The sequence below is a fragment of the Alligator mississippiensis genome, chromosome 11 (genome assembly GCF_030867095.1).
Source record: "Alligator mississippiensis isolate rAllMis1 chromosome 11, rAllMis1, whole genome shotgun sequence".
NCBI classification, from domain to species: Eukaryota; Metazoa; Chordata; order Crocodylia; family Alligatoridae; genus Alligator; species Alligator mississippiensis.
The window spans coordinates 46,398,164-46,410,465 of NC_081834.1; the positions used below are offsets into that span (position 1 = coordinate 46,398,164).

Here is a 12,302-nt window from a genome sequence, read left to right on the forward strand (position 1 = left end):
GCAGTTGTCAGAGGAGACACCAGGACCCTGCCAGGAAGCTCCACGTGCTCAGGCAGTGGGTGCAGCAGACCAGAGCGCAATGGGCCACGTGGATAGAAGTGGCATTCAAGAAAGATTCAAGACCAACAGCCCAAATGTAGTCCTTCTGTTATTGCAGAGCTCTGTGCATACAACATGTACCGTGTTGATGAGAGGCACACAAGTTCCCCAAGACACTGGCCCAAATTCCCTCCCTTGTGCTTTAACTGCTGAGACCCCCTCCCCTCCAGTACCAGGGCCGGACCCAGGAGCCCTGGCTCTCCCCTCCCAGCGCACTACACCACATTGCCAGAGTGTATAAAGTCTAAAGGGCAGGGAGGGGGATGCAGAGGATGAGGGCTGGGGGAGAGGAATAGCAGCTCCTGGCCCCAGCACCCCACTTTGCAGTCGTTACACGGGAACTAATACCTTTCACCCCGACCCTGCACTCTCTGCACTCTCTGTGGCAGTCCTCTGCAAAGTGGACCTGAGTTAAATAACAAATGACTATGGTTTTCCCTGAAGGATTTGGCATCTTATCCCAGAGGGCTGTTTGTGGGCTGGGACCCATCTCGCCTCTCTTCTCTCAGACCAAGCAGCAGGTGTTTAGCCTGGCTCCAAGCTCAGAAACAATTCACGCTGTTCTAAATCAGAGACATGGGAGCCCAGGTTTGTTTCCACCTCTCCAGCATTCCCGTCGGTTATTAACAATTAATAGCATTTACAGCATTGTAAATAAGCTGGGTCTATTATTTTTATCAGTTCAATTCATCCGCCGTACTATGATCCCCGCCTCTCTAATGAAGCTGTCCTTGAACTGGCGTTTCCTTTTCAGGGAAGGCGCCACCATTTTGAAATCTGGTTTTGAAATGTTTCCTTTGGGCCACTCAGAAAGTCCCGTTTCAGTTCAGTGAAAACCTTGGGCCCTGCTGTTCACCTTTCATAGAACAGGTCATCATTCAATAAATGAAAGAAGCTTGCAACAGGAAAGTTGTGTTAAAATGAAAAGTCAAGCTGGGAGACGATCCAAATGCTTCCTCTTCAAGTGACTTTTTTTTTTTTCAAATGTGTCCAAATAGCCAAATTCTCATGGAAATGTTAGTATGTAACCCAACAGCATTTTCCTACATTGTGTTGGAAAGTTTGGGACCTGCAGAATCACTGGCTGGGTAGAGCCAAACTGCTGGGTCATCTGCCCTGGAGGGTGAAATGGAGATTTATTTGAAAGGTAGATGATGCGGTAGCATGCTGAGGGTTATAGCACAGGGATGGGAGCCAGGACTCCTGGGGGCTGTTAGGAGCCTAGGACTAAAAGAGACTTCCTGGGCCTTTGAGCTCAGACTCCTGCGGGGAGCAGGGGACCTTTACATGCTGCCACAGACATGTGCACCCAAGCAGTTGGATGCAGAAGATGGTGTGACAGCGCTGCTCCTAGCTGGCATACTAGGATGGCCATCATAGAGGACAGTCCAGTTGTCCTCTGTCCTCTACTGATACAGAACCAGAAGCCTTTATGTCCTTTATTTTTCTCTTGAAGAGAAAAATAGAGGACATAAAGGCGTTGGATTTTGTATCAGTAGAGGACAGAGTAGCAGAAAACCAGAATGTCCTCTATGATGGCCATCCTATGGGGCATGCATCGCCAAAGAGCCGGGGCTGCTCCTGGCAGCAAGGGACACTCACATGCACTACCAGGAACTGTGGTGGTGAGGGGGAGTGGAGAGACACCCCTTCCCCTGCATCTGGGCTCATCCTCCAGCGGTGTGGGGCAGGGACGCACACAGCGCATCGTTTTAGAGCTCTTAGAGCGGCCACTGTGAGAGAGAGAGAAAGCCCCAAGGGGCAGAGGAGCACTGGCCAAAGGTAGAAGCAGCTGCCGCAGCCCCAAAGAGCTGGTCGGAAATACTCCTTAATCAGGTGTTTCTGGAGGGGAGGGGCCGGGAATTGAAGCCTCTCTATAAACAAGAGCCGGGAGCAGGCAGGAGGAGAGAGTGCAGGACCGGAAGTAGAGGAGCCGGGTGGAGCAAGGTTGTGGGAGAACTGGAGAGCATCCTGGCGAGTGGGCAGGAGGCTCCTGCAGAGGGGGAGCTCCCCAGAGAGGACTTAGAGGAAGGTGCGGTGGATTGGCAGGACCAGGACCTGCTCGCCATCTTGCCGGCAGCTGGCAGAGCCCGGCTGGGGAAGGTACCGTAAAAACCCTAATAGAGGGGCACTTCGGAACAAAAGGTACCATAAAGTCTCTAAAAGGGGTGCAAGACAAAGTGTCAATGGCCGACCCAGTGGGGTGAGGGAATTGTAATGATCCGAATAAGAGGCTCATGAGGAACTGCCGTAAAGATGGGAACAGGTGAAGGATAAAGCAACCTCACCAGATATTTATTTTTTCATTCCCCTTTTCCCGCCCCCCCCCCCCAAAAGATGGGGGAGCAATAATCCAGGACGGGAGCACTTGGTAGAGAACCCAAAGGCTGAATATTGATGAAAGGATGATTTTGATTCCCGGTGGAACGGGCGAGGGTGTAGGGGATGGTGGAGCCCTCGGGAACATAGGCCTCAGGAACAGAGGACAGTGGATGACAACCACCTGGAACTACACGCCCAGGTACTGAATCTACGCCTATAAACACCAAGTCATGGCAGGCGAAGACATGGGTGCATGGACTTCCAGTTGGTACCCATCCCTGATATCAGTCGACAGACTGAGGTCCTATGGGGCTATAAACAGACAATAAATATATACTTCTGTATCGAAAGAGAAAACAATAGGACGGTCAGAGAAACAAAAAGGAGATAACCTCTTCTACACTGAAACTGAGAGTGGCTGGAAAAGCAAAGACTCTTGGGAGGGTGCTACCTAACTAGATACTTGACACTACTGAACTAGTTATGTGACAGACACCTTCAACCACAACGTCATGCTCAAGCAGGACTCTAACAGAGGTGCTGCTCTGCTGTCTTGGGGAGCTTGTCCATGTTACACCTTTGATATTTCCACGTTACACTTTTCCTGTGTCCACATGACAAAAGTTGCCTTTAAGCTAACTAAATGACGTCTGCAGATCCATGTTAACAGACAATTTGATTGTTTTAGGGGGGGGTTTCATGGTAATTTAATACACCTCCGACATGTTTTATATTTAGCTCTGACGTTTTATTTTTAGCTTGCTTTCTTCCATGAGGGCTATTTTTATCATTTTTAAATGTGCAACATAGATTTGATTTACGCCCAAGAATGTGATTTTTTTTTTTTTTTTTTTTTTTTTTTCCCTGCTTTGCAATCACTACGTGCCACTGGGATTCACGAGTAAATCTACAAAAATCCATTGAAGTCCATGTTATTTTTTCTGCACTCATTCAACCAGAATCCTGGTACTAATCTTGCAATTTTTTACTGATTATCTTATTCTTTATTTCAGATCAAAGAAAAATGAAACTTCCAGGAAAAACATGTTCTGCCTTTTCGCGTGCACCTTGCATCTGGCTGTCCTTTGCCCTGCTGTGCTGCCACTTATTATAGCGAGCTGGCCGGGCAGCCAGCCTCGGCCTTAGTCTCAGCCTCAGCTTCTTTCTACCCAGACCCCAAACTTATTTTTGCCTGCTCCTGCCCAGAGTTGGGGGCACCCCTGCCCCCATGCTGCCCCCAGCAGTGCTGCTATCCAACACCCCCACTGTGCTGCCACTTAAAACAGCGAGCTGGGCAGGCAGCCAGCCCCAGCCTCTTTCCACCTGGACCCCAAACTTCTTTTCCCCAAATCCCCACAGGCCGGCCAGCCTCAGCCACTGCTATTGAATTCTGCTGCCAATTTTAGTGGGTAAACACCAATGACATGGCCAAGCGCTCTTGCTGCATGCCCCTGGCAGTGTGGGCTGGGAAGCATGTGCCATGTAACACAATCCCTGTCCCTGCGTTGCCTCCTCAGCCCCTTCCCTCTCTCTGTGTCCCCAAAGGGGGCCTTAATCACCTCTTCTGACATAGGCAGTAGCCGCCAGTATCCCCCACTCAGCGCAGCCCATAGAGCACTTAGAGCAGGAACCCGCATATTCATTTCCAGCAGCCCAATCTTCAGCCAGCTCCAGGGGGCTCAGGGTCACAGGCACTTTGCCCCAAGAGAGCTCTTTCCAAAGCTTAGCAGCCTCTGCCATGCAGGACAGCACTTAGTCACTATATGACAACGCAGACCAGCCCTCTCTGTGGAACGGAAGTCACCGAGGCATTTTATGTCCTAATGAAAAGCTGCCTTGATAGATCCCTCCAACATTGTCCCTTGGGGCAGCTCATTCCCTCAGCAGTACAGGGACCAGGCAGGGACAGGTTTTGTCTCTCTGCTCCTCACCTTGGTCACAGGAAAGTGACTCTGCCCAGGGGGGGCTGCAGGGAAGGGGTCCTGGCTGGGTTGGAGCCAGTCCCCTCCCTGCCTCCTGACTGCTCCTACTGTCTCTCCCAGCCTCAGTCTCCCTTTCTCTGCCCTCTGTGGGTGGGAGATTTGGCCCATAACCACTCCACAGGCACAAGGCAGTGCTCTGGGTGGGCAGCAAGCTGCACTGGAAGCAATGCAGCTGTGCATACACTGTGCTTGGGGCAAGCTACTTAGTCACTGTCCCATTCTTGGGGCTGTCTGCCAACCTGTCACCATATCAGCTCCTGCCAGCACTACCAGGAGCCAGAGACTGTGCGAGTCAGCAAGGGCAGAAGCTTCTGGGACTTGCAGAGATGGGTGCAGAAAGGCTGTGTGTGCAGGGAGCCCCTGTCTTGCCCCTCCCCAGTGCTTTCCCGGAGGTCTCTCTCCATTATCTAGAATCTGTGGCTGAGCAGTTGGTGGCGGCAGAACCGAGGACTGCCCCAGGGGCTGGTTCCGCTCACTGGAAAAAGTCTCCCCTGGGCTTGGCACAGAAAGGCTGTGAATGAAAGGCTCTTGCAAATTGGAGAAGAGAGAGAGGCAGTGTGCGAGCAAGGGCCAAAATGTGCTAGGAAGAGGGGCAGACGCATGGGGCAGGAGATGAGGTCAGATGGGTGACGCTGCAGACAAAAGGCAGGAGCTGGGGTTAAAAAATGGGTAGTGGCAGAGGCAGAAGGGGAAAGCCTGGGGATGGGAAGGGTAGAGAAGCTCAAAGTTACTCCCCCTTTGGGCAGCCACTTCCAGGGGGAAACCAGACTATGATGTGGGCATGAGAGGGGCTGTTGCTCCTTACTGATTGATCCACCTCCGCACCAGCTCAGGGCAGCCCAGAGCAAAGCAACTCCTTTTTGGCTGGCCTGATGCACTGAGCTGCCAGAGGGGATAGGGACAGCACTGGACCCCCCTGGCTAAGGAACAGGCAACAGGCAATTGGACTGGCTGGTGGCTGGGGACTGGTGGCTGATGGGCGAGCTCCCAGATAGCTTTGGTGCTGGGCAGAGGATGGCAGTGGGGCATTGCAGGATGAACTTGCCCGTATGCCTGAGATGGCCAGTGGTGGCTGAAGAACTGCAATGTGCCCAGCCTGACCTCATGCGTGTCAAATGTGAGGAGGCCAGCAGCTCCGACCATTGAGAAGTGGGCAGCAGTCACACAGTGGGAGCTGTCCCCCATGGTAGGAGCCAACTCTGTGCTGAGGCGTCAATGGCTGGGGAAGCCACCATCAAGGGTGACTGATAAAGCTATGCAGGGGCATGACTATAGCCGTGTTCAGAGTGCATCTCCTGGATCAAACCCCTCAGGGGGAGGAAAATTGAGGAATGACTCATTCCTGAATCCCACGGTGCTCAGGCGTGAGCCTGGCGCCAAGCTGCTCAGCCCTGCCAAGACCAACCTGCTTCTGGGTGTGAGCTGCAGCAGAAGTTTGGGCACTCGATGGGACTTTACAGTCCAATGCCAAGACACCTGAGGAGGGGAGGACTCCGCAGGGGGAAGCAGCAGCTCAGTGCAGGGTTTTAGGATCCCCTACGCACCACATTAGGTCCCTGTACAGATCTAGCCCTTCTTGTCTGTCTGCCTCAATTTTCCACCTGTAGAATGGCAACAACAGCACCTCCCTGTCTGACAGGGTTGTCATGCGCACAAAAATCCTTGCCCCTGGCCTGAGCAGTTAGGCAGGGTTTGGAACTTGTTGAGCTGTGCGTGCGAGGCAGAGAAATACATTTTGGAGGCCAGTCTGTTTTGATGCTTTCCTGTTTCTTTGCAAGGACAGACGATGGTCTGCTTCCCCTGACTATGGGAGGAGGCAGCTTCCTTTTCCCAAAACCCAGGTCTGCCTTCCAGCTGCGCCTGTGCCCCAGGAATTTTGGTGCCTGCTTCTGGTCAGGGCCATGTTGCCAGTGCTGCTCTGGCTGTCGCCCTGCCTCCCAGCTCTTTTCACATGCTGCCAGACAGCTGCTGCCAGGTCATGGACTCAGCTCCTGAGCTTGCACCCAAGTCCCAGGGACACGTCTCAGGACTCACTGGCAGCTTCTCCCCAGGCCTGGGCAGACTGCTCATAGCCTTGGGCAGTGACTTCAGTTATATCAGCCAATACTAAACAAAATGTAGGTGCATTTCACAGATCCTGAACACCATTATTCAATGCCGATAGAAAGGAAAGCCGCAGAGACCTGAGAGGGAAATCAAGGTATCCTGAGCTCTGGCCAAGCAGAGACAAAGGCAACCCCAGCCCAGAGGGGTTTGCAACTGGAAGCTGGAAACTAGCCAAGGGGAGGGGGTTACAATACCATGTATAACCAATAAGTCTTGTGCGAAAGAGACCCAGTGCTGTCCTTCTGATGGACTGAATCTCCTTTATATCAGGGTCCAAAGCAGAGCAGGGAAAAGGAGAGATGGAGAAGCAGCCTGTCTGGCTGAAGGGGCTCTCATGAAAGAATCTAGGGTAGGAAAAAGTAGTAGCCAGCTGGGTCTTATCAGGGAGTTTGGGCCAGGTGCATGGGGCACCAGGGAGAAACACTGAAGAGGGAGGTCACCTGGTTGGTCACTCTCCTGGTTATGGGCGTGTTGAAGGATCCCTAGGTTTGAACATGATGTGACCCAGAGCCCACCCGGGTCTGTGGATATTCTTATAGCAATGTCTTTGAGTGTCAGCCAAACCCTCAGTTCATAGTGGGCTGCGGGGGGCACAGATTTAGGGATGTCCCCACAGACCAGACCCAGAAGAATGGGCAGACTTTCCCAGAGAAGGAAGCAGTGAAGGCGTGGATGGGGGCCATGGTGTCCGCATCATAGAAACCCACAACCCCACTGTCACAATCCAGGTACACACGGATCTTCCTAGGTCTCTGCGGCAGGTCCAGCAGGCTCCATTCTGCATTGACTGCCCGGTACTGGTCCATGGAGAGCTGGATGGCCCAGGTGCCCTGCTCAGGGCTGAAATCAAACCATCCCCTCCTGTTGGCAGACTCCCTGGTGACACCCAGGGCCCAGCCCTGCTTGTCTCCCACCTCCACATCCCAGTAGTGTGTCCCCGACATGTAGCCATCAGTGCCCAACACACAGGAGTACACATTGAACCTCCCAGGGCTGTTGGGTAGAGACTGGGGCGTGTCTGTGGCTGTCACGCTTCTCCGGTTCACAGACAGGACTAGGCTGGCATGAGCTGTGTCGGGATCCAGAGTCACATCCTCTAGGAAAGAGAGAGAAACATCCCAGCAGCTTAGCCCACAGTGTGCAGCAGGGGCAGAGAGAACTGCTGCAGGTGGTCCAGAACAGCAATAGCCATGCTCTGGCTCCTGCCTGCCCATCCTTGTCCACATCCTTGAAGTGCAGAAGAACAGGGAGGGTCTGGGCAGTGGTGCCCCATGAAAAATGTGAGACAGGAGGAATTATCAGTGCTCAGAGAAAGGACAGACCACACTGTGCATGAAACCACCTGGGCAGTAGGGAGGGCCGGAGGGAGGGGATGGCTGTGCTGTAAGATAGGAAGTGAGGGGTACAGTATGTGAGAGGAAGTGGGGTGGGGCTGGCTGCACTATACAATGGGTATGGCAAGGTGGAAGAAGTTAAGGGGTTGTGGGGGTCTGTGCTGTGTAATAGGCATGGGGTCAGGGGTGCAATAGGGTTGCAGGTGGCTTCTGCCTGTCTCCTGGGTTGGGAGTGCGTGCACATGACTCTTGGGGGGTGTGGCATGCAGGAGTCTGTCTCCTCCATCACCGACTGAAGTCGGACTGGAGCACTGACCTTTGTCCCTGTAAACCTTCATCTTGGGATAAGCTGGGGGAGCAGTAGAGTCCATGGGTGCAGGGCAGGGCAGCCAGTCTTGAGGGACACAGGACCTGCAAGGAAAATCCGGCCTTAGGCTTAGCAGAAGCTGAGATCCTGAGCAACTCTTGGGGCTGCCAAGGGAGGGGTATAAATTTGGGGCTTGTGCTGGGGCAGAGGCTGCTCTGAGGAGGCTCAGGAGCTCCAAGATTCCTCCTGGGGTCATTGCCCCCATCCCACACATGAATAGCATCCCTATAGTGGGTGGCAGGGGCTGTCTCTGCCCCCATTGCTAGAATACTGGAGTCTCTTCACCAAGATTTGGTCTCATGGGGTCCCTCCTTAAGAGCATGGAACCATCAGTTCCATGTTACAGAAGGGAAACTGAGGTACAGGTAGAGTAGCTGAGACTAAGGCCACAGGAGATACCCAACTCTGGGCTGCCTCTGCTCTAGCCTAGTGGACCCAGTTTCCTTTCAGCAAGAAAGAACCCAGGTGTTCTGGCTCCCTGCCCCACTTCTCTCCCAGAGCCCAGGAATCCTGACCCCAAATGTCCACCCTCCTGTAACCACAGGACTCCAGTCGCCTCCCAGACCTGGGAAAGAACCCAGGAGTCCTGGAGGCTGATCCCCAGGACTACACTGGGTCCTGAGAGAGAATAATCACAGCTATGGTCCACTGATCTGCACTAGCTTTCCACAGACTCACTGCCTGTGCAGATCACACTGGCCTCCCTCCTCCCACAGAGAGGGTGTCTCTTCTTGGTGCTTAGCACAGGCTGCCGTCCACACCCTCTGCATCATGGGCAGCTGATTTCTGCCCCCCACCCCACCAGTCCCTTCCTTCACAGGGACTTACGTGCTGCGCCTGGGGAACAGCTCCATGCAAGTGCAGCAAGATACAGGAGAGTGAACTTTCATCCCAGCCACAGGGCACTGTCTAATCACCCCCATGTCCCTGCACCAGGGGAGAGAGAACCTGGTGTCACTGAGCACAGCCTACAGGCAGCTGGCCTGGCTGTGCAGAGCACCGTGCTTCACTTAGCAGCAGGAGGGCGTGAAGCTGGGAGCCAGGACTCCTGGGGTCTATTCTTGTCTGTGGGAGAAGCATTGGATGGAGCAAGGGAAAGCAGGGAAGCCGGCTTTCAGGACTCTTGGATTCTGTCCTCAGCTCTGGAAGATGACTAGGGTCCTGTGGGTTAGAGCGGAGGGGCTGGTAATCAGGACTCCTGTGTTCTCCTGCAGCTCTGGCAGTGGAGCAGACTATGGATCAGAGCAGGGGGTTCTGGAGTTCCTACCTCTCAGCAGGGGCCTAACTGCTGGGCCAGACTGAGAGCATCCTCCACCCTTCTGCTGAGGGCAAGAGGGACAGAAGGGGAATGAGCAAGAGGGAGTGTGGCTCTGTGGCCTAGTGATTGGGGGAGGGAGTCCTGGGACCTAGTCATTTTAATATAAATAGATACACAGCAGGAAGCGAGGGGCAGAACCTATATTCCCTCCCTCCAAGCTGGGTGTCCTAAAGGCCATGCACAGCCAGCCCAGTGCCCCTGCCCCTACTATATTTGTACAGGGCCTGGCACCAGCTACTGACTTGTGCCCTTCTGGTGCCCTGACTGTGGGAGGGGCTTTGGCTACAGCTTCAACCTGGTCTAGCACTAGTGCATGAACACACAGGTGTGCCCCTACTAGTGTTGGGACTGTGGGAAAAACTTCATGCAGAGCTTGAAGGCTCCACAGGGGGCAGAGCTCCCACTAGGCTGCTGCTACCAGATGGGCGGACGGAGCACACAGGAGCCTTGGCAGCTGGCCTCAGATTGCCTGGGGCTCTGGGACCTCCCCATCCACCTGTCCAAGTCAGAGACAGCATTAGCCGCTGACTAGCGTGGCTCTGAATGATGCTTTTGTTATTCATGTTAATGTCTGATTTCTACACTATGTTAGGCTCCAAGCCTCAGCTGTTTCTTTTTTCTGTTCGTGGTGGTCTGAGTTCCCTGATGTCAGGTAGGGTCCTTTCTCTGGGGGAAGGTGGTAGAGGTCTGAGCTATCAGTGAATTTAAATGCTGGTAAGAATGTAAATGGATAATAATACCAATGTAACACACTTCCTCAGTTACAAGTGCAGCCTTTTGCAGGTTCTGTCACTCGGGAACCTTATTTAAGCTAAACTGCAACCAACTGTTCCCAACAGCGTGAGGCTTGCTTCGTTTTTCATGCATCGTGCAGTGATCAGCCCTATGTGTTCAGGAAGTGGAAAGGCATAAACATCTCACTGAGTTCACAAAGTCCTTCTCAGAAATTAAAATGATCCCTTTGCTATTCCTTCCCAAATATCCCTGTAGCCAAGAAATAATAGATAGATCACAGTTCCCAGTGAGTCTTTGTCCTTGAACATCAGCTGCTATTTATGTTGAAAGCCAAACTTGTGACTCTTTGGTTTTCTACACTTACTTATTTCTCTTCTCTCTCATTTTTTATAGGAGGTTAGGCGAACAGATTACTTCTACTCTAGGGATAAATGGAACCTGCTTATATTGTTTTAATGGTTCTTAACCATTTCTAACAGTCCTCACTCTTCTACTTGGAACTATGCTGTTACAACAGAAAAAATGCACTCCCCAGAAGTGCCTGTTTACCCCCAACTGGTTCCAGTAAGATGTGGTGTTGCCTGCTACATAGCCAGGAACTGCCATACAGCTCGGGCAGGAAAATTATTTTATAGTAGTAAAATGTATTTCTGTGCCAGCTGTCACCCTGACAAATTATGTGTGTGCTTGCTTAAAAGAGAACTGTCAATAATGGGGAAAGACCAGAGGACTGAAATATTGCTGTATTGTACCTGTATTTAGAAAGGGCAAATGGGATGTGCAGAACAGCAGAGACTTCCTATGGCTGAGGAAGGGTGATTGCACCTGAAAGCTTGCAAAGAACTTTTTTCCAACTACTCAGTCTCATAAAAGATATCATACCTACTCAAAGAACCTTCCCTGCAAATGCGATGTTCACCTTATGCTGATCCCAGAAAAATGAGTGGAATGGCTGAAAGAAGACTCAGGGAATACACATCTAAAGGATACCATCATCAACATGGTTTTATGAGAAATAGGTCCCATGAAGTGAACTTGATATACTGGTGATGAAATTGTAAGTTTAATTTAAAGATTAGCCTTATTAAAAAAAAATCAGCAGAGGTATATAGTAAATGGATTAAGAATTGGGTAAATGTTAAATTGCAAAAAAAAAGGAAGTTGCTGAAGGGAACCCAATACTGAATCTGGGTGTTCCCAATGTTGTCCTGTAGAGACTGATTGACTATTTTAATGCTATCTGAAAGAAAATATACAATTATTGCTGATGAAGTTTAGGGAGGACATACCAACTGATGGAATGGTTGATAATGATGAGAGGAGAAGCATTTTTAAAGAGCCTAACATAGTGCCTCTGAGGGCAGGGTTGCACCTTGCAAAGTAGTTTCCCTGAAACACTTGGAGGTTATGGTAGAAGCCAGCTAAATGTGAGCTTCTGGGGTGACACTGTCTGGGAGAGTTAACATGAAACTTGAATGTAGAAGCAGCAAAGTAGGGAGGTAACTTTACCTCTGCACAGGTGTTTGTGAGGCCATTACTGGAGAGTAGCTCCTGTTCTTGTGTCTATATTGCACTTGGGAACAGGTAGCAGCAGGAGGGACAGGCAGTTATTTAGGAGTTAGTACAAAGGGGTTGCTTTAAAAGCCAGAGACATTTCAGTTATGCAGGCCCTGGTAGGGAGCAGCAAAGATCGGTCAGAGTTTAGCTAACACTTAACAGCTGAGAAATACCATTTTACAAATGAGGGGAGCCTGGTTCAATGTTTGTTCACTTTACTTTGCAAAAATCTGAGTTTTAGTGGACTTAACAAGGGAAACAGCATGAATCTTAAACATGAGGGAGAAAGTGGATTATTGAGGAGTTTAAACCACCCCCATTCACCTGGAATACAACTCATAGCAACTATCTTTCAAAGCAAGGAAAAGACTGAAGACAGTCAACCACTAGAAGGAAAAGGGGGCAAATCAGAAGAGATTTTTCTGGAACTGTTGACTCAATAACTAAACTGGAATTTTAATTCCAGTCTTTGGCTAACTATA

At 51.3% G+C, this 12,302-nt stretch overlaps 1 protein-coding gene and 1 long non-coding RNA gene across 3 annotated transcripts; one reads left to right on the top strand and one right to left on the bottom strand.

Annotated features, from left to right (window-relative positions):
• Window positions 1-2,113: 2,113 nt before the first annotated feature.
• Window positions 2,114-3,567, top strand: LOC132243820 (uncharacterized). Of its 2 annotated transcripts, XR_009455392.1 has the most exons (3): window positions 2,121-2,202; window positions 2,437-2,620; window positions 3,435-3,567. It is a non-coding gene; the product is annotated as an uncharacterized LOC132243820 (long non-coding RNA). The 2 variants fall into 2 exon arrangements; XR_009455391.1 differs by lacking the exon at window positions 2,437-2,620 and having other exon boundaries at window positions 2,114-2,202.
• A 3,188-nt stretch (window positions 3,568-6,755) lies between these two features.
• On the bottom strand, window positions 6,756-9,649 carry LOC106737750 (butyrophilin subfamily 1 member A1). The gene is made up of 3 exons (XM_019499128.2): window positions 9,039-9,649; window positions 8,160-8,254; window positions 6,756-7,605 (listed from the first exon to the last, which is right to left on the bottom strand). The coding sequence occupies exons 1-3, from the start codon at window positions 9,131-9,133 to the stop codon at window positions 7,076-7,078; spliced, it is 720 nt and encodes a 239-aa protein (XP_019354673.1). The 5' UTR covers window positions 9,134-9,649; the 3' UTR covers window positions 6,756-7,075.
• Between the last annotated feature and the right edge of the window lie 2,653 nt (window positions 9,650-12,302).